General features: G+C 35.6%; 1 protein-coding gene across 1 annotated transcript in view; it reads left to right on the forward strand.

Moving 5' to 3' along the window:
- NETO1 (neuropilin and tolloid like 1) overlaps positions 1-21,038 on the forward strand; it is a 62,572-nt gene extending 41,534 nt beyond the window's left edge. Inside the window, exons 7-11 of the mRNA XM_027891262.1 lie at positions 3,455-3,683; positions 14,631-14,744; positions 17,063-17,621; positions 18,753-18,827; positions 20,029-21,038. Coding sequence (XP_027747063.1) covers positions 3,455-3,683; positions 14,631-14,744; positions 17,063-17,621; positions 18,753-18,813 — 963 coding nt within the window. The 3' untranslated portion in view covers positions 18,814-18,827; positions 20,029-21,038. The remainder of the gene's footprint in view (positions 1-3,454; positions 3,684-14,630; positions 14,745-17,062; positions 17,622-18,752; positions 18,828-20,028) is intronic.
- Positions 21,039-21,339: the final 301 nt, after the last annotated feature.

The following is a 21,339-nucleotide window of genomic DNA, read 5'->3' on the forward strand; positions in this document are numbered from 1 at the left end:
TGCATTAGGTAAGAGTTTGTCATATAATCAGTTTTATTCTTTCCTCGGGGAACTCAATTTATTAGTCATTTTCTTCTGCCAATGTCGGTCTTACAGCCAGTGACAGGAACAATGGCAAATATATAGTTATAAAACCATAAAAGTTGGCAGAGGCGTGCAGATGCAATTAAATTATTCCAGCACTTTAAAATAAAATCAGATCCAATATCAGATTGTCAGTGTATGTAATGTTTCTTGTTTTTGAAAATTCACTGTAGTCTTAATCCAAAGGTCTGATCCAAATAAGTAAATGGAAAAATACCCACTGATTTCAGTGAGTGTTGTATCAAGTCCTCATTATTTTATATAAAGTTCTGGGAGTAGTCATCTCCAAAGGAGATTCTGAGAATGAAAATTCAGCTTACCTCAGAATATCAGAAATTTTTTAGTCTAATTTAGGAAACTTCATGTCATTGAGAAGGTGGCATCTTTCTTCTGAAGGATAGACATAGATTTTTAAATCAAATATTTCTTTCCAATGGTTCCAGTACCTAACAAGTCTATATATGTTGTTAGCTGAATTTCTCACACAGAGGAATAAACTGGTATGACTGACAGCAGAATTCTGTCCTGGGAAGAACTGAAGGTGTTGGCTTCTTCACTGAAAGATTCAAAGCAAAATGCTAAGTTATTATTCTCTTGATTCCTTTTCAGCATTTATGACTGCTACTCTAAGAAATATTTTACTATTTTGTAAGGCTAGTGTGATGCCAGAAACTAGAGAAGGTCAAATGATAAACCCATAGAAATAAGATTTTGGCTGTACTGTTGTATGAATAGGACGGTTGAACAGAACAGGAATAATTGATGAATGGTGGAAATTGCTGTGAGAGCTGGTATTTTGTAACCCCAGTGAGGATTAGCACACATTTCTAGTAAGAATGAGAACTCATAAAAATTGCATCTCAGTACTGAAATGGGATACTCTTTACAAGCTACACGTGTGCTTATATATATGTGTGCACACATACACTTGAACATATAAATGCATATATATAAGACAGCAGGGTAGAAGTAAAGAACGTGAACAAGCATGAGAGGTCTTTCACCCAGTAGGTGTAATTTTACTGTTATTCTGTAGTCAGACTAAGATAATTTTTTTTCTGAAGTTAATAAGAGCTCTCCTGAAAATGGGATAGATAAAAATGGGATAAAAATGTGATGTGATACATTGCATTATATCTGTGTGGTCTATCATATATATATATGGTATATTGTAACATACAGATGGTATACATATGATAGGCATATATAGTGTTACAGTCATGATTCATGAAAATAATATGTTGGAAGCCGTCTGTTCTTCTCTGTGAGACAGCATGCTTCCTGGAAAACAGTCACATTTATACAGTATTGTATAAAATCAGCTGCAGGAGGGTTTTATTGCATTACCTGTAACAAAGCTGGCAAGCACTGAAGTGCCTGTCTGAAGCAGACTAATTCTGATAATGGAGAAAAAGAAAAGCAAGGTATACATTTAACTCCCTGTACTAAGTTATGCAGAGATGGACTATGGACTGTCTCAGCAGATTCACAGGAGAGGCTGGGTGCCAGGGCTGCACAGCCTGTTTCTTGTTTAAGCAGGAGCAGCACTGGTGTGTCCCAACTATGGGCCAGTTGCTGGGTATGGGTATCACGGCTCTGCCTCTTCCCATACCTCCCTTCCCCATGTGGAATCTTTCTCTGTCAGGACAATAGTATGTATCATTCCACTGCTTTACTGGAGTAACCAACAAATGAAGTGAAAAACACTATAAAAAGTATGCCTTCATGTAAGATATTTCCATCTGAATATTTCTTTGTGTATTGCTGTTAACTGCTCCATTTCATAAAGATCAATAAAAACAGCTTCTTAATTTATAGTATGCAAACCCCAAGATAGGTGGGGAAAGTAGAATTCACTTAATTGAGTTTAATTGAAATATGTTCCTCTAAATTCTTCTGAAAGATGGGAAGGATGGAACATAAGAAGGGGTTACTGTAAGAAATAACATACTAAAAGAAGGTGTGGCAAGCAAAATGAAACTTAGTATACCAAAGTTCATTTGCTAGTAAAATTTTTTTCTACAGGTACTCTTTTTAGAGAAACTCTTATGCAAAGCCTAACGAGGAATGAAAATGCACCATAATATGCTACCTGAAAAGGCTCATAAAAAAAAATCTGAGCTATTATTAAACAGTAGCAGATTGCTTAAGAGCACATAATTCTCAGACCGTAAGAGCTTTAATGTATTCATGAATTGAAATGGTGAGTCCTGTTGCTACTAGGGTATGCTATGTTTATGTACTTTATGCAAATTCAGAATAGTATATTAAGCAATTGTTCTATACCTGATGTCAATAATTTGTTTCAAAAAAAGTATATTTTATATCTAATACAGTGGGGTTTCTTTTTGGTTATTTTCTCAAGTGGAGATGCACACAGCTGTGTACTGCATGTTTACTCTCTTTTTATACTATTTTTGCCATAATTTACCTTGAAGTCTCCCAGGTACCCTTGACAGTTTGATTGTGTGTCATGTATCCACTGAAAATACTACTTGCCTTCTTTGTTAATGGAATATTTGATTTTGCTTGTATAATCAAATGCTTTTAAAATTAGTGGTTTTCTCTGTTGAAGTCCGTATACACTTGAATATCAAATAATAGCCTTTTATCGTCACCCTTGCTCATTTTAGGTAGATTTAAGGAGTTCTTTGCAAAAGGGACTGTATCTACTACTTTATGAGACAACTTAGCTTGTATGCAAGAGACATTTCCTAAGAAACTTTCTAGGTTTCCAGAAGTTTCCAAAAAGTAAGCCTGATTTCAACCCTACATTATGAAGTTATATACCACAAAATTTTGTTTAGAAGAGCCAAGATGGTGGAAAAATTGCTCGAGGGAAGGTAAAAAAAGTAGTGATTGAGTTCTGCCTGGCTCTCAGATTCTCACTTCCTGAGCCGGTGTAGCAGGGACGTAGAAAGATGACACATACTGACTCTGGGGAGGGAGCTGCACTGATTTACCTTATTATTTTCCATGCCAAGCATGTAATAGAGCAATATTGTGCCAAACAGGGAAAGAAGAAATTTCTAGCTTGTCTGTCCTTCAGCTTGAAGAACTGTTGTACATATTTCTGAAAGAAAGGTATATATTTTGAAATTAGGACCTTATAACAAATAAGAACAAAAAAGTACCTAGGTTTTCTGATAGATTTGAAGCAAGAAAAAATACCAGGAAGTACAAATAATACTCATTACATATTAATGCCCTTACAAAGAAGTGCCTAATGGATCACCAGCTCCAGAAAAATTATTTTGATGATGGTGGTGTGTACTCTTTCTCCTACAAGGTAGAGCAAAGTTGCTTAATGTTTTTTCAGTCATTCTCAAATATCTGTACATGTTGCCTTTGTTGTTTGATTGATTCATAGATCTATTTGCGATTCTTGGACTACGAGATGCAGAATTCCAATGAATGCAAAAGAAATTTTGTAGCTGTCTATGACGGAAGCAGCTCCGTGGAGGATTTGAAAGCAAAGTTTTGCAGCACTGTTGCTAATGATGTAATGCTGCGGACAGGTCTTGGTGTGATCCGTATGTGGGCAGATGAAGGCAGTCGAAACAGCCGATTCCAGATGCTCTTCACATCTTTCCAAGAACGTAAGACCCTAATCAATGCATCTGCCTTTCAGTTTGTTAAAATGATACAAGTCCCGAAATCTGTTAATATTTTCTTCATGCAGAGTAGTCGCTGAAGAATGTTGCCAAACAAGCTGTGTAAATATTCGGAACAGTTTTTATGCCATGCATTTGCAGTGAGCAAATAATTTGTAATGTAGTAGATAGACCACAGGATTCAAAAACAGGAAAACAGGTAGAAGCAGTCATGACCTGTACAGTCATATGACCATGCCTTTTGTCTGATCCCCAAGTTACCGGGGTGCTGTGCCTCAACTTTTCCTTACACAACATGGAAAATAATAAAGCTCTGAAGGTTTTATCAATTATTTTTACATAGTTTACATATTTCAGTTAATATTCTCTTTATGTGCCTTACGTGCATTTACATGTTTATATGAATTCTGGAAGCAGATAATAAGCAAAATACACTTTGAAATAAACAGAAGGTAGTTCTAGCCAGCTTAAAGAAACAAACAAACAATCAAACCAATAAGAAAAACCTCAACAAAACCATTCCATTCATTTCCATTCACTGAAAATTACTGACCGAGGTAATCCTGTGAAAGATATCAATTTGTTTTCTTTGGTGGAAATAATACATTTTTGGTCTCTTGAGAAAGGTGTATATGCATTTATTTTCACATGCTGGTTCACGTTAATTTTTAATGTTTTTTTGGTTTGTGCATCACATATCTGACAGAAAGATTTCTGTGCAGCTGTCAGTGGTTATAATGAAGGCTCAATCTTACCAAACACATTCTTCATCTGCATTCTGTGTGTGTGTACCCTTCAATGAGGCAATGAGACTCTGTTGAGAACAACCTCCGTAATTCTTTAATTATGGCTCTGATTAAAAATTTCTGACAGTTTACATGCCTGAAAGTGCATGCTCCACTGTACTCTCACATTTGCAGTCTTAGGATGGATTATATTTTTCTTGCCTGCAAATTAGACCAGGCTCTAAAAGATTGAGAACCCTCAGTTGAGATGATACTGCCCTTTTCTCATTTCTGCAACTGGAGACGTCTTGAATATTCAAGATCTGATTCATTTTTTCACAAGGCATCTTGATCTGTTACCTTAGAAACAACTGCATAGACACTGGAGGTTCACAGCATATAAAGAACTGGGGAGTGAAACACCATGATGACTAACTTGAAATGAAGGTTTGAATAAGTGTGTGTTCACAAATCTCTCATATTTTAAAGGAAAATAAGGACAAATGCATGTTATTTTTCTCTTACAGTATTCCTAATATATTTATCTGACATACTACACCTTATGAGCTACTCCGTTCTTGTAAACAGATGACAGTTTATACAGCAAGGTATTCTGACTAGGAAATTTGAAATACTAATAAGATGCGTTTTCTGTAAATTCACTCTGAACAGTCATTGCTCACTAAAAGCCAAAAAATTATTAAAGGCTAAATTGTTCTTTGAAATATGTCTAGGCAGCCTGCTCATAACTAATAGAAGAAACTGCATCTGTGATTGTACTGCTGGAAATTGACTTTAAAGATTTAAAAGTGATGCAGATGGTGCTTTCTGTGTCATGTCAGCTGTCTGTAAGTCCTGCCCTATGTTGCATGCTGGTGCTGACTGTCAGAAGTCAGCTAGAACAGATGTCAGTGAGACACATTGTGAGACACAGCTCATGGCATGTAAACTGCATCGTCTTTCAGCAGTGTATGGGAATAATTAGATCATCTGCATGGAAGAGAAGGAATGTCAGACCTCATTCAGGGAGATGTGCATCAGGGAACAGACACCTGTGTCTCTATTTGGGGACAAAGATGAAAAATTTTGTGTTGTTCATCTAGAGCTGAGCAAGGAACAAAATAGAAGATTACATTTATGTTGCGGTTCTGTGCAGGGCAAAGAATGCAAAAGTAGAATTCCTGTATTTACTGCTCCTGTCAGAATGACCAGGAAGTGTTTTGATTTGTTGCTCCCCAAGTTACTGTCCTTAGTGTGGAGTTAAGTTGTTGAGTTTCACTCTTCCCTTACACAAGGCTCTGTGAACTGGAAGTGGTATTTTTTGGAAACAGGCTATTGAGCCTGAGCAACATCTTCTTTCAGTGTAAGTCTGTTCAGTGTTAATTTTTGTTATAGAGCCATTTCCTGGGAATGTGACATTTGTGTAGAATAAAGAAGTCCTAAAGAGATTTCTTATATGATTATTTTCATATGGTTTGATCATGGGCTCCAAATACGTTTGAAATATGTATGTATTTTGTGTTGGCATCTAAAAAGTGGTCTTACAAATTTCCAAACCTCTAGCAATGATACTTTCACAGCAGCAGTGCTATAAATATGTCTGAAAGAAAGGCATGCAATGCATGACATTTCCTATGCCAGAAAATCAGGAATAATTCTCACATCATCAAAACAGTAGTAGAGCTCTAAACACTTAATAACCAATTAATTCTTAATGAGTGATAATTTACAGTGATGATCTGGTATTTCATTATCAGCATTATTAGCTATTCCAACTGTCATTATGGAATTTGTCTGCTTATGTCCTTATCTTTTTAATATTTAAGATATCTTCTAAGCACAATCATATTTTTTTGTATGGTAGTCACTATCAACTCTAGATTTTAAATATCCAGTAAATTAATATAAGAATCAGAAAAAAAGAAAACAAGAAACCCGGTGTCATCAAAAGACACATCAAAAGGTGTTCATTTGGTAAGAAGACTTGAAAAATGAGTCTCTGTTTTTTCACCCACTGACTAACTGTTCATTTCATTTTCCATGATTGGAGAGTGATCTCCAGCCTGATTAATGACAGACATGCTACACCTACAGCTTCTTCAGAGAGCTGTTCCTCAGCAGAATACCTACGCTTTAGTCTAAAAGAAGATTTGTAGAACCAGGGCGTATGGGATAAGAGAAAAACCCTCTGTATGCACAGCAGGCAAGATGTTTGCTCTCTCACCTCTGACTGCTCTTTGGTAGCATTGCTTCCTTCTCTGCCCATAACCCTGCACCAGAAACCACAGACGAGAAAGACATTATTCCTTCTCTTTATTTTATTGTTCTTTTGAGCTCTAGGCCTGTTTTTAAAGCCCTACCACATGTGACTTTTCTAATGGAGCACAAGTTCTATCATTCTTATTTTGTTTTTAATAACAGAAACTGTATTTGGATAGAAATTTAAGGCCATTGTCAGAAGAGTACTGAGCAGTTTTATCAAATAACAGCACCCAAGTCCTTGTTTACAGGCTTGAAGGTGATCACCCAGCATGGGAAGTGGGAAAAAGGGACTTCAAGTATACAGTGTTAAGGACTGTGTTTATTGTGGTAAAGCTAAGGGAACTATTAAAAAAGGGAACATCAGGTTGATAAACCAGGTGGGCGTTTGGTCTCTTCTCCCAAGCAACCAGCAGCAGCACAAGTGGGAACAGTCTCAAGTTGTGCTAGGGTAGGTTTAGGTTGGATATTAGGAAGACATTTTTTACAGAGAGAGTAATCAGACATTGGAATGGGCTGCCCAGGGAGGTGGTGGATTCACCATCCCTGGAGGTTTTTAAGATGAGACTGGATGTGGCACTTAGTGCCATGGTCTAGTAACCACAGCAGTGTTGGATCAAGGGTTGGACTTGATGATCTCGGAGATCTATTCCAACTTGATTGATTCTATGATTTTATGATTCTATGAAGTGCAACATGTGAACAGGCAGTTTCCCTTTTGAAGGATTAGAAATGTAAATAGATTGCAGGTTTTGGTCTCTGGTTCCACACTAATAAATTAAAAGAAACCACTGGGATTGCCTCCTTACTGGTGAGCACTTATCTGTGATTTTCTTCCCCTCTGTGCTGCTTGCAGTTACCTCTAGTAAAAAACGCTCCCTGGCTAAGCATCCCAATGACTCTGAACAAAAAAAGGTTTGTGGTTCCTAGAGTGCATAAACTGAACACAGACTGGAGCTCTGAGCACTTGCTCCTGAACTGCCATTCTCTGTTTGTATATCAAAAAAATAAAAACAACCAAAACCCAAACAGCCAAAAAAAAAAAAAAAACTTGGAAAAACCAAAACAAAAAATAAACAAAATCAAATTAAATCAGGCCAAAAACCCCCACAACAACCAAAACAACCAAAAAACTGAAACCAAAACCAAACCAAAACCAAAACAATACAAAAAACCCACCCCAAACAAAAACCCATGAAACCACATATAGATTTTTTTAAAGACAAGATTATCGATGTGTATCTGGTATTAACTATCCATAAAAGTTACATTTATATTGAACAGACATGTGTGAGGATGACTGGGAAAGAACATTGAGTATTAAGCACATTTAATTTTCAATTTTCTCTATTTTAATAAGACTTTTTTTTAATTTCACTGATGTCAAATGGAAAGATAATTTTAGTTTAGGTGATATAGTTGTAGTGTACAGTACTAAAACCAGCTTAATAATTTTATAATTTTAATAAGTCAACTGAAACAGTCTCTTGGTATGATTGATGAATTTTTTTTGAAGAGGCTGCTAGAAAAGTTCTTCTTCTTTTTCAAGGATGATTCAAGGAACATTTGAAGAATTTATTTTTTCTTCCTCTTGTGGAGGAAAGAAAGCTCTATTTTCCAGGAATTAACAACAGGAAAATCCAAATGATTTGTACTTAAAGAATTCATGTGCAGAGCATGATGCAATGAGCTCTCTTGAGAAGATGAGGAGTAGATGTGAAATGTCTAACGACTTCAGTGTAAAATGTTTGTTACATCTAACCATTGTTAAAATTTCAGAATTTTCCCATTTACCCTTAGGAGGAAGCAAGACCTCTCAAAAATGTTATGACAAGAAGGGAAGGGGGGGAAGAGGGAAAGAGAGATAAGACTAAAAATAGCAAGTGGTGTAGGGCATTCGTTTAAGATTATCGAATCTTGGCCTGAAATCCTTGCGCTGAAACAGGCTCAGAGGGTAAATCCACACAGTTCAATGAAGTATGACACAGGCACCCAAGCTAGGTTGCTCAGAGCCAGTTCACACTCTAGAAGCAAAGGAGTTACACTAACTCTGTGCAGTGCTAAGAAATAGTGTAAATACACTGGGGAAAGCACTGCACTGAAGTGGAACAGCCAGGCTTCAGATCAGTTCTGTAACAAGTCTGCTATTTACTCCATCTTGTAAAAATGTTTTGACCTGGCCACATTTGTATCTTATATCCAAAGTAACTGAAATAGCCAACAAAATTATGCTCAATGCATAAAGGCAAAGTATTTTGCTATTAATGTGATAATATCACAATAGTATAGTAATCTTTAATAACATGGAATATTTATTTCTATACTGCATTCTAAATATTTTAATTTTATAGGGTAAATTGGAATACGTTACTTGTGATTATTTATTTTAGTGTCTTAAGTGCAAGCAATATCATTATATTTTTAAATATAAATTATAGCTGCTTTTATTTCATCTTGCTTTGTTAAAATAGCACATTGCAGAACTATTAATACACTTTACGTTTCTCTGCATTAAGGTTATTCAGGATTAAAATATTCATTTTTCATTAATAAATGAAAAAGTATATGGACACATGCATTTCTAAAACATTTCCATAGTAAGAAAATATAGACAACTACATTGGTTCCATTTTTATGAATTTGAAAAGCAGTACTAAACACAAGCTTTTTTGAATACTGTGATGGTAATCTTATGGAAATATGAATAATATAACAATCTCTTAATTTGTGCTAGAAACAAAATATATGGCCAATAATAGAAATAAGGTTGTTATTGTAGTTGTGGTTTTTTTAAGTACACATTTCCTAAACCTGAAAAAGATTGGAATATCATTTTTACTCTTGTTAAATCACTTGCTTATGTATCTTCTTGGATAAGGGCACCATCTTGTGTTGAGTATAAATACTTGTTGCAAAGAAGATTATTTTTCATTAGAGTGAATTCAATAACTATAAAATTTGTTTGTATATTAAGTTACAAGGTATTCTTACTCATAGCACACACATTCATAAAAAGAAAATATCATCATTAAAAATAGAATGAAAACTTTTGAAGTTTTTCATTGTATATATGATTTTATACAAACTATAATTTTATATTAAAATTATCAGTTCAAATCCAGTCTAGAAAAAGAGCATTTGATAATATTTTTTCTTTAATTAGTGATTTAATTTAGATGATAGTGTTTTCATACTGTAAAAATTAAAGAATTTATCAGAGGCCTAAATTTATTAAAACACATCAGTTTGAATTATATGTGTAGTTCTAATTTGCTCATGTTTGTTATAATTGTTATGAATTGTTCATTGTGCTGAATATGCTATCTCACCTATTTCTAAGCCAGTACCTTGGCAGAGTTTGACTCAAGGCAGCTTTGGAACACAGGAGAAATAATATAATTGTGTGTTCCCTGCTGTTACTTTTAATCTAATTATGAAGTTTCCTTTTCCAGAGAGTCATGGAGGGGTTGGAAGGGACTCCAGGATGCGGTCTAGTCCAATCCTTCTGGTCAGAGCAGGGTCAGGTACAGCAGGGTGCTCAGGGTTGTATCCAGGTTTTTGGAGTCTCCAGTGATGGAGACTCCACAACCTCTCTGGTAAACAAGCTCCTGAATAGTGTTTGACCAGCCTCAAAGTAGAAGTTTATTCTTGGATTTTAAAGGGAATTTCCTATATTTCGTTTAGTTCTCCTTGCTTCTTGTCTTGTCACTGGACATCGCCGAGAAGAGTCTGGTTCTCTCTTCTTTACTCCCTCCCACTGCATATTTGTATGCATTGACAAGAGCCTGCACAAGCCTTCTCTTTTTTGGGTTGAACAGTCTGAGGTCTCTCAGCCTCTCTTCACATGTCCGAAGTCTCAAGCCTTAGAGGGGAGGGATCATATCTCTCAACCTGCTGACAATTCTGTTTCTAATGCAGCCCAGCATTCTCGTGGCATTCTTTGTCACAAGGGCACATTGATGGCTCATGGTCACCTTATTCCATAACAGAACCTATTCTTCAAACTTGCTTTGCAACAGTCAGTCCCCAGCATGTACTAGTGCATGACGTTATTCGTTCCCAGGGACAGGACTTCACGTTTCCTTTAGTTGATCTGCGTGACGTTCAGCCTGCTGAGGCCCCAGTCAGCACAACTTTAAAGAGATAATCAGTAGTGGCTTCACAATAATATTAGGCAACTTATTCCCTCTTTGCAGCATCCTGAACTTCACCATCTCATACTCACTGCAGCCAGGGCTACTCCTGACATTCACATCCTTTCTTGGTTCTTGTTCATAAAAGTATGAGGCACAGCAGAGCTACCTTCATCATCTCCTTGGTTACCTATGTCAGGAAGTTAGTGCACTCTGGAAACTTCCTGGATTGCTTGTGCCCTGCTGTGCTGCCCTCCACAGGGTTAAAATCCCCATAAGGACCAGGCCTGTGAATGTGAGGCTGTTTCCAGCTGATTTCATTGACTTCTTGACCCTGATCAAGTAGTCCAGACACGAAGTATAATATTGGTAGCTGTGGGCTGACACTGGACTTTTCACCAATCATGACCAAATAACTCTCACTTGGCTCCTTGCTTGAGTGAGTTTTCTCTATTCCTGCTGCTCTCTCGTATAAAGGGCATTTATATAGTCACGGGGGAAACCACAGAGTGATAGAGCAGGGCTCTTGCTGTGTGGAGATGCTTGTGCTGTTATATCTAGTTGAAGTTAATGATAGTAGGGTCTTCCTTTTGTGAAAAGATTACACAAGCTTGATGTCACATACCTTGATGGTTTGATTCCACTCCCATCCTGAGTTCTCTAACAGCTTCAGGAAAGCATCAGGACCAGATCCATCTCACTATAAAAGAATCCTGTTTACTACAGGTTCATTTATCTTTTTGCTATTACCGGAATGTCTTTGATGCAAAATCCCAAGACCTCATTGCTGTGCCTTTTCAAGGGCAAGAAAACGAATTCCTCCAATGTACAATGTGACTGACAAGTTTTCAGCTGCCCCAGATGCTTTCATTCGTTCCAGCAAAAAGCCTTAATTAGAGCGGGGGAAATATATTGGCCTTTTGTCCATCTTAATCACTCCAGGTTCATGGGACCACAGAGAGACTACTTTTATGAATAGGAAAAAGAGAGGGCTGTTTGTCATTAGTTTTCTGAATCTTACATTTGTGTTTCTCTCCTGTTAAGTTTGCTGTACCTGTTCTGAAATTGCTTTGCATCACTATTTATCTTGTTTTGACATTTATTCGCTTACCGTTTTGTTCATCCACAGTTCAACAGCACAATTCAGAAAAACTGGATTTTTCATTAATTTTTCTTTCTTTCTCCTACCTTTCATTTCCAGATCTCCCTGACATCTCTTTGCATAATTACTCCTTCTTTTTAAATCTGCAAGAAAGGTCTTTCTTATTGACCTTAATTTTTCCCTCATGTCCAAAACATTTCCTAATATTTTTCATTTGATCTTGCTATTTCTTTCAGTGTAGAATGCCTGACATCTGCTTTTCTTTACAGTTCTCTCTTTCTTCCTCTTCCTTTCACTTTCTACCCACTTTCCTTTAGTTCTCCTTTTCTACTTATCACCACTATTGAATTTCTTTATTTTTGTCTTGCACAACTACCCTTTCTTCCTTTAAATTGCTCTCTCTTATTTTGGGATTTGTTTTTCCGCTGTTAATCCTTTCTTTGAAGGTGCATTTAGGATTAAATCAGACTGATTTTAAAGCGGAAAAAGCAAGTCATGGACATGTAGGAGGTTCCACCTACTCAGAGACAGCACTCTTTCCCTTAGTTTCACTTCTAAGGTCCTTTATGCCACTCTGAATGGTTTTTGTCTTTTTTTTTCTTTTTTTTTTTTCTTTTTTTTTTCTTTTTTTTCCCTTCTCTGTGGCTTTATTAGCATAGACTATCCCAATCTTGCAATTGGGGTTTTTTGTTTGTTTGTGGTTTTGTTTCTCCTGTTTGGTTGGTTGGTTGGTTTGTCTTTGGTTTTTTCCTCTCTTGTTCCCATGTCACTCCTTGTACTTCCTCCATTCAGGTCTTATTTTCTTGCACACTTCCTACCTATTACTATGTATTTTGAATGGGTGGCTCTTTACATTTTCTTAGGTTTCTCTTTTCCATAATTCTATTCCTCTGTTTCACATTTTTTTTCTTAGAGTAGACAGTGAGACTCTTTTTGCATGTTGGAAAGAACCAGTCCCAAAAGTTCCTCACCTCACCCGGAAACAACTAGTGTGGAAGAATGATTATGGTCTAACGTGTTATCTATATGAGGTGTCGCATCATGATGTGACACAGTATCCTCCAGGCTCAGACCTCACTCTCCCCAAATGACAGCAACAGATAGATAAGGACGGTCCCAAAGTACCCTTCCTTTCTAATGGGCATGTGCTGTTCTTTCTGTCCATTTTGAAGTAGAATCCTTTCTGTAACAAACTTACAACCTCATCAGGCTCACTGCACCTTAGGAGATGGTATATCAGATTTTAAAAAATTTAACAGTGAACAGAAAAGAGCTGGTTGATGTCTTCAGCATTGGCTAAGAGATAAAGTATATGCATACTGTTATGTCTGAGTGAGCAGTTACATATTTGAGGGTGTACACTTTGATTTTGATGGCATTTACTATTTATTTAACAGACCATAACTGCTCCAAACAAGCCATTATAGTCAGTTATGAATATCTGAACTTAAACACTTATTGAAAAGTGGATTTCTTGATGTGATATATGGAGTCATTAAGTTCTACAATATAAATACTTTGTGCTGTCCTTAGTTTGCAGATCACTAGAGCAGTTGTCTGCTCTGAGCCAGTCTCTGCGCTGTGCATATACGTTGTCATAGGAACTGATTTTAAAGTTGCAGAGGAGAATAATTGCTATGGAGCATCAAATTCAAAGTATCAATAATATGAGCATCATGACTTCTTTCTGATTAGTTAAGTCTTAGTTTTTTTTTTAACTTTCCCTTAAAAATAATTATAATAATGCTTTTGGGATATTTGAAAAAAAATATGTAAGGAGTTAATTTTTACTGATTCAACACTGATAAAATTTGTAGGTCTTCTAAGTGAAGGAAAGTCTTCTGGTTTGGTTTTAATAAAAGAAATATGAGGAGTAATTTACTGTGTCATATACTTTTGGAGTAGTAGCTTCACAATGCCAACACCTAATCATCTCCCAACACTTCTGTAAAAAACACAGATTAGCAGCATGTGTGATTTCTTCTGAAGGCCTCCAAGCAGCTTCTTCACAGTAATAATATATGGCCATCAGTAAAGCCTTTTTCCTGCAGCTTTAATCTGCATGCATCTTCTAGACCATGGTCTTCAGGGACGCTGAAGACTGTTGCTTTTTTTAATCTTCATACTTGTGATCAAAGGGGTGCTTCTTAACCGTAGCCTTTCTCATTACTAAAAGGTTTTAAAAATAATTTTACTTTATCTGTGTATAAATGCTCAGGCATCATTTATAGGGGCCCTAAAGTGAGTTATTTGAGCCACACAAGTTTTCTTATAAAGCTTGAGCTTCAGCAATGACCTTTAAAAGAAATTATTTCCTATACACTGAATATGTCTGGTGTGCAGTTAACTCTTTTCCTAGCAGCCCATAGGATGATGTATTTTGGATCTGTGGCTAAAATTGTTGTTAACACATCAATGACTCCTCATCAGTAGGCCAATTAACAGGTCAACCCACTGTAACCATGACAGGCAGGCTAAGGGAAAGTCCAGTAATCTTTGACAGAATTGAAAATCTCTTGCCACAGAGTAATAAAAGTGTGTGGCTATCAATTCAGTGCTGTCAGCGCCACATGTCAAATAATTATTATGGTCAAGGAACCTGTTTTGTATAGTTTTAACCTATTACAGATTACATGACCTCTCCTAGATGTGTGTGTTGCAGAGCACTAAGTGATTTGCTACTTAATATCAACTTTTTCTCTCTTGTTTTTAGCCCCTTGTGAAGCCAACGCATTCTTTTGCCATAGTAATATGTGTATAAATAATACACTGGTCTGCAATGGACTCCAGAACTGTGTATATCCCTGGGATGAAAACCACTGCAAAGGTAATGTGTAGGATTGAAAAAGCCAAATCATTTACACGGCATGAGAGACAGCAAACGATCCTGAGTTTCTTGTAAAGTATATGCCAGTTGTGTGAAAACTCAGGAAGAGTAATTCAGGAGAAGCGTACATCAAGCAATAGAGAAAACAAAGGGAGGCAAAAAATGGCAATGGATTTTACTTGAAGTGTTTACATTCATTATGTGTGGTGTTGCATTGGTTACATTCTTCTGTCTGGCTATACGCTTTTGGGAGGCTTTCTGATCATTTGGTCTCTGTTTCCCATACAGTCTAAAGTATAATTAAAAGTAATGTTTCAGTTCATTTGTCATAGGTACTTTTGTAGTGGAGTAATGGATGGGTAGCAGGTGTCTTTTAGCTGAGTGCTATGCCCATAATAGCCCTTGTGGTTTTAAAAACCAAGGTGAAGTGAAATTAACACTGCAAGAAAACAAAGAAATCCACCTATAATCAAGAGAAATTGAAGAGCAAGAAACAAGGACAGGAAATCAGGTGTAATGTCTGTTTCATAGGGAGGGAGCGATGTTCCTAACCATGTGTTGACAATGGTTTCTACATGTAGTTGTGTTTCTGGGGAAAAAAAAAAAAAAAAAAGTCAGCATCTGTGTTGTCTTCAGGGAAAGAGCTTAACTAACTTACATTGCTGGCTTGGGAGACAGTTTGCTTCCCTCCTGCCCACCCCCATCCACCTCCATCCCCCTCGATGCAGATTTGTTCCTGGAAACATGGGATATGCCAAATTTAGGAACCAATCAAGAAAAAATTCAGAATGAGGTGGATTAGTACTCAGCCCATAAGTCTGCTGAAGCCTGTAAAATCCTGACAAGCAGTGCAAGAGGGTAAAACACAAATGAAAGCATACTTCAAAAGAACACAGCTAAACTGTGCCATAGCATAATATTCTTCAAAGAAATTAAACATACAACTGGGAAATAATTATTCATTCTGTAGTTCTTCAGAACAGAGGACAACAGAAAACCTTCATGACTCTTTTAATTTCCAGAATGATTTTCGTCTTTCCTTTACCAAGGATCTTTTTACTGGGTCTTGTGCGTTTATCCTCTTTTTTTTTCTAACTACGAAAAGAAGGTTTGCTGATGCCAGCGAAAAAAAAAGGTTGTTTGCTGCAGTGCTGCTTTTTCTCCAGAGTCTGTGTCAGTCAGTTAGAAAAACACTGGGTAAGAGTAGGCAATGGAGAGTACTGAAAAGTTAATTTTTGGAATCTAGCAGATTCTGAAGAGATGGATGTTACTGTTTTGGTGCCAATAACTTTCATTTCAAAGGCTTTTTGTTAAGTTCTTTGGTATATTTTAGGTTGCCAAGAAAAATTACACTAAACTGGGTGTTGAAACTTAATCACAGTTGTCGAGCCTTGCTATGCCTGAGAGAGAAGGATGAGAATGCTTTCAGCTGGAATTTCTACAAGGCTCAGTCACCATCTCATGTGCCTGCAGCCATCTGAAAGCAAATCACAGAGAGAGATGCACAACTGTAGGGTGACACTGGTTTTGTTTTTATTATTTTATTGCATATTTTTGTTTATCATCATTCACAATGCAGAATTTGCTGTCTAACCTACTAGAGACCTTTGAGTAAAGGGTAGTAGACATGATCAGCTCTTGTGTATTTATGGGTGTTTAGAAAAGTTTTGGTAATGAATAGAAAAAAAAAGAAATAACTTGCACCAATTTGGTTTTTTCTTTTCTAAAATCTCAGTTTGAATAACTTTTCTATTTTCTCCTGATTTAGCTTTTTCATTGAGGGCTGTCAAAAGTCCCAGTCAGCTCACAATTACTGGGACTTCACCACAGTTCACAACGCAAAGAAGAATTTCTTTTTAGATCCTGTAAAATCTTGTTCTTTCATTGGTCCTAATGTCCTAGTTGCATATGTTTACTGAAAGGGACAGAAAATAATGAAGAGAACATCTGTAACAGTCTTGGGGGCTTTAGCAGGCAAATGGAGTTCAGAGGTGACACTGAAGCCATCTGCTTGTTACGGTGGTTGCTTTTTATAAAAAAGCATATATAATTCTTGCCATTAATTAAGCTTGCAATATACCCTGAATAAATAACTTTCCAAGTGAATAGGCACACAGAGGACTTGCGTGTTGTTTATTTGGCTTTCATGAATACCTGATTTCTTTCTCTTTTCTCTTTTGTTGATGAGATTGATTAAGTGAACTCAGACATATACTAGGCTCAGCTTTGTAGTAATCTGTGAACTCATCATGATTGTTTTTATTCCTGAACTGCAATTAATGCTGTGCCTCTTTTTTTTTTTTCCTACTGTCACACAGAAAAAAGAAAAGCTAACCTATTGGACCAACTTACCAATACCAGTGGGACTATAATTGGGGTGACTTCTTGCATTGTGATCATCCTCATTGTTTTATCTGTTATAGTACAGATCAAGCAGCCTCGTAAAAAATTTGTCCAAAGGAAAACAGACTTTGATCAAAATGTGTTCCAGGAGGTGTTTGAGCCTCCTCATTACGAATTATGCACCCTCAGAGGGACAGGGACTACAGCTGACCTTGCTGATGTTGCAGATGACTTTGAAAATTATCATAAACTGCGGAGATCCTCTTCAAAATGCATTCATGACCATCACTGTGGATCACAAGTGTCTAGCATTAAGGGCAGCCGTAGTAACCTCAGCACAAGAGATGCTTCTGTCTTGACAGAAATACAACCCCAGCCTGTAAAACCACTTGTTCAACCCATGAACAGGAGAAATATCCTTGTCATGAAGCATAGCTACTCACAAGATGCTGCAGATGCGTGTGAGATAGATGAAATTGAAGAGGTACCAACCACAAGTCACAGGCTGTCCAGACATGATAAATCTGTTCAGCGGTCAGTATCAATAGATTTTTGATGAAGACTATTGTGTAAGGACTTGATTGCCCAAACATACGCCCTCTTTATTCAGTAAAGACATTTTTTTTCTTCTTTCTTTATTGTTTAAATTTCTGTTTACTGATAGTACATACCATTACACTATTTCTCTTCCTGTCTCTCTCTCATCTATCCTCCTTGGTTCCTGAAGGATCCTGTATCTCAGCTTTACGTATCTGCTTTATTTCTTCCTTTTATTTTTACTATTTTACACATACCCACGTGCATACATACACAGACCAACACAGAACAGGTACAGTTTTTAAAAACCAAAGAAGATTGTGTGAATTTAGTTTTGAAAAAGCCACATATCTGTGGTTTCCTTGTAACTGAGGTGGCCTTGAGTATAATCCACTGTTGATCTAACCATCTCTAAATCAATACATTAATAAATAAAAAATACATGTATCCATTTTGGTGCATGACACAAGAATGGGAATCACAATCCTGGGGTAAGGAAACTCCTTTTATCTCAAAACATTAACTTTTATATAATGAATAAAAATATTTTCAAATTTTAATGTATCTGTTCCATTATTAGTCACAGTATTTTTGTTTGTCATACTAAGATAGATAGACAAATTAGAACATGAGGCATCATAGTGAACTTATATATTTACATATAAGAATGAAGTTAAAAGGAATCTTTGCTTTCAATAAAAAAGCAAAGTTAGCATGATATTTTTAATAAAAGAGCTATATTTTCAATATATTGCACTTTGACTGTAAATATGAATGATTAAAAGTTTACAAGTAAAAGAAAAACAAAACCATTTATGAACAATTTATTTAAAAACCACACATAACCTTTTTTTATATATTTTGTTTTCTCCTGCATGCATTATTTATGTACTTCTTCTCTTGACTGTTTACATGCCCTCCATATTTTCTTTGCACATTAAGGCATTTCTGTCTCTTTTAAAAAAAAGTTATTTGAAAATTTTAATCTAACTGCATGCCTATGTAAATTGCTTCGTGAATATTGGTCAGATTATCAAAGTGTACTGTTTATTAAGTATGTATATACATATATTTCTTCTTTTCTATGCAAACACTATTATTTTGAATGAAATAGCCATAACATTCCAGGTTCTGCCTCATTGGGTCTCTAAGCAAACATGAGTCTGAGTACAACACCACTAGGGTCTAAGAGACAAACCTGAGGTAAGTAAACTTATCTATACAAAAATTGAATCATCTGTTGCTTTCCATTTCATTAGTTGTTTTTCTGAAATGCTTATTAGGTCTCAAACTGTATATCACCTTATATGGAGAGAGCTGGGGTTGAATACTAAGGAAACTGAAAGACAGATGACCACTTAAACATTGCAAACTAAGCAAACTTTGTTACTTGCTTATTCTTGACAGTGCTGTAATCAGCCCCACTAAATTCAGTCTTCATTCAAAACACATTATAAAGTCATGGCTCTTCTGTTTCTTTTTTCTTATTTATGAAAATAAAATTTAGAGTCCCAGCACGTGAAATAGTATGTAAAACTTGGCAATCTAACTCAGGTCAGTAAGATGTGGGACTAGCTGATTTTGGTTGTTGGGGGAAGATTATGTGAAGAGTTGGGGGAAGACTATGTGCTAGTACTGATAAATTTAGAGATTCTGTAGCACTGATGTTAATGTTTTCAAATTAAAGTTACTTTTTTGAGTCTTTTCCTAGACTTTTCTTTTTGCATAATTTTTATCAGCACCTAATCTCAATAAAAATAATCTCAGATGTTGATGATGGATTTATAGATAGCTGCTAGCCTTTCAGTTTACATATGTGTATATATAAACATAGATATGTGTATATAATTTTTATGTGTATATATGTATAAAGCAATTTTACAGTGAAAGAATCCATTAATGGTTTTATTGTTTGTAGATAGATTAAGTAAATATTTTTCTTCATTTTTTCTTCAGAGAACATATTTTAACTTTTTTTTTTTTTGCTTTCAGACAACTATTCATGCAGTCATGAAAACTCTGAATGGAAAAATTTATAATGAATTATCTCAGCTGTCTGAAATAGTGGAAAATTTTCTAATTTAATTTCATTGCCTTTATGCAAATCTAAGAAATATAGGCATATCCTAATTCCTTAGCAAGATACTCCCATTGCACAGTAATATATTTCTTTTGCAATTTTGTTGCTGGCCACCAAGTGCTCCTTAGTTATTAAATATATTTGGAGATTTGCTACAAACTTGAGGAAGAAATTAGCTCCTACGACTGACCCTTTTTTTTTTTTTATGATAGTTTTATTTAAGTTTATATATTTTATGTCTGGTTTCTACTTGTATGTTTTGTGATATGTGGAAGAAGATTTACATTGAACTTTTGTTATATGTACGTTGTTTTCATTATATAGACTGCTTGAGAATAGTGCGCTCCTGGGTGATTTTGAACATGCTACAATGAAAGGTGAAACTATCGTCCTTGGAAACACCAGCTAGAGGTTTTATGGACACTCTGTCTGACCAGCTATTCTCATGTCATGACAAAATTCAGCAATCAGTGTTGAGTAAAATTACTAGAAGGCAATAAGACTTTGGTTATTATGGTTATCAGTCATTTTTTCTTTTTCTCTCTTTTTTTTTGTTACAATTTAAATTCCCAATTTCAGGAACAATTTATTAAAATCAGGTATTTAGCCATTCATAATCATTTCAATAGAAGCGTTTGTTGGATAAGCATCTAGCAATATGACTGAATTTGACATTGAGAAATTAATCTGCATGTTTGTTACTGAATATTTGAGTTGGCAAAAATCCCTTTATTAGATACATTGTAAAAAGCATGCATTCACAATTATTGCTGTTACTGTTCCATTTCTGTGTCATATGCTTGCTACTTGTAATTTTTTATATAAAAATACATAAAAAAATGTATAATAATTTCGTACCTTGAGTTTAATGGCAATGTTTTCTTTTACCTAATTTATCAGTACTGTGTAATTTGTGAGACTGAGCTCAAAAAGTATCTTCTAGGAACTTGAAACCCAGATACAGTAGGAAATCATCTGTCTCCCATCCCTCACTTACCGAAAAGCAAAATACATTTTTTTTTTGATATTTTAATGGATTCATAATACATAAAGCTAATCAATTTCAGTTCAAAGGTTTGTGATAAACAGTGTGTTCAGTTCTGTACTCTTAATTAATTTATTTCCATGGTAATTATTAAGAATTTTGTTTCAGTGTGGTAGAGTGGCAGATATTTATCAGTTGCACAAATGCTGTGGCTAGGTTCCAATTTTAGAAATACAGATATAAACCACTTCCTTATGCAAGATAAATTATATTCGTATTTCAAGCTACATACATTAGCAACTGACACCAAAATTACAACTAAGTTATGTTATTATAGGTTGAAAAGCCACAATTATGTAAAGTTGAAAGTCCTCATATTTAAGAACTCAGTAACCATGCATAAAATCATAGTTTCATTATCTATTTAAAGTGTTATCTTCCAGATTCTGTTGTAAAACAAATCCCAGTTCCTTCTTAAACATCTTGTATCATTCATGGATGCTAGGTTTCTCTGTAGAAAAATGTTGCTAGATTTACTGAGAAAAACATAAAGAATTCCATGTATCTTCCCAAAGTATAAAAAGATGGGAAAATAGAAAACCTAAAAAATTGACATAAAAAAGTAAGGAAATCTGTATGAGCTGTTTAAA

Source organism: Empidonax traillii, unplaced genomic scaffold, assembly GCF_003031625.1.
Source record: "Empidonax traillii isolate 1590-97213 ecotype Southwest subspecies unplaced genomic scaffold, ASM303162v1 scaffold313:size1145282, whole genome shotgun sequence".
NCBI lineage: Eukaryota > Metazoa > Chordata > Aves > Passeriformes > Tyrannidae > Empidonax > Empidonax traillii.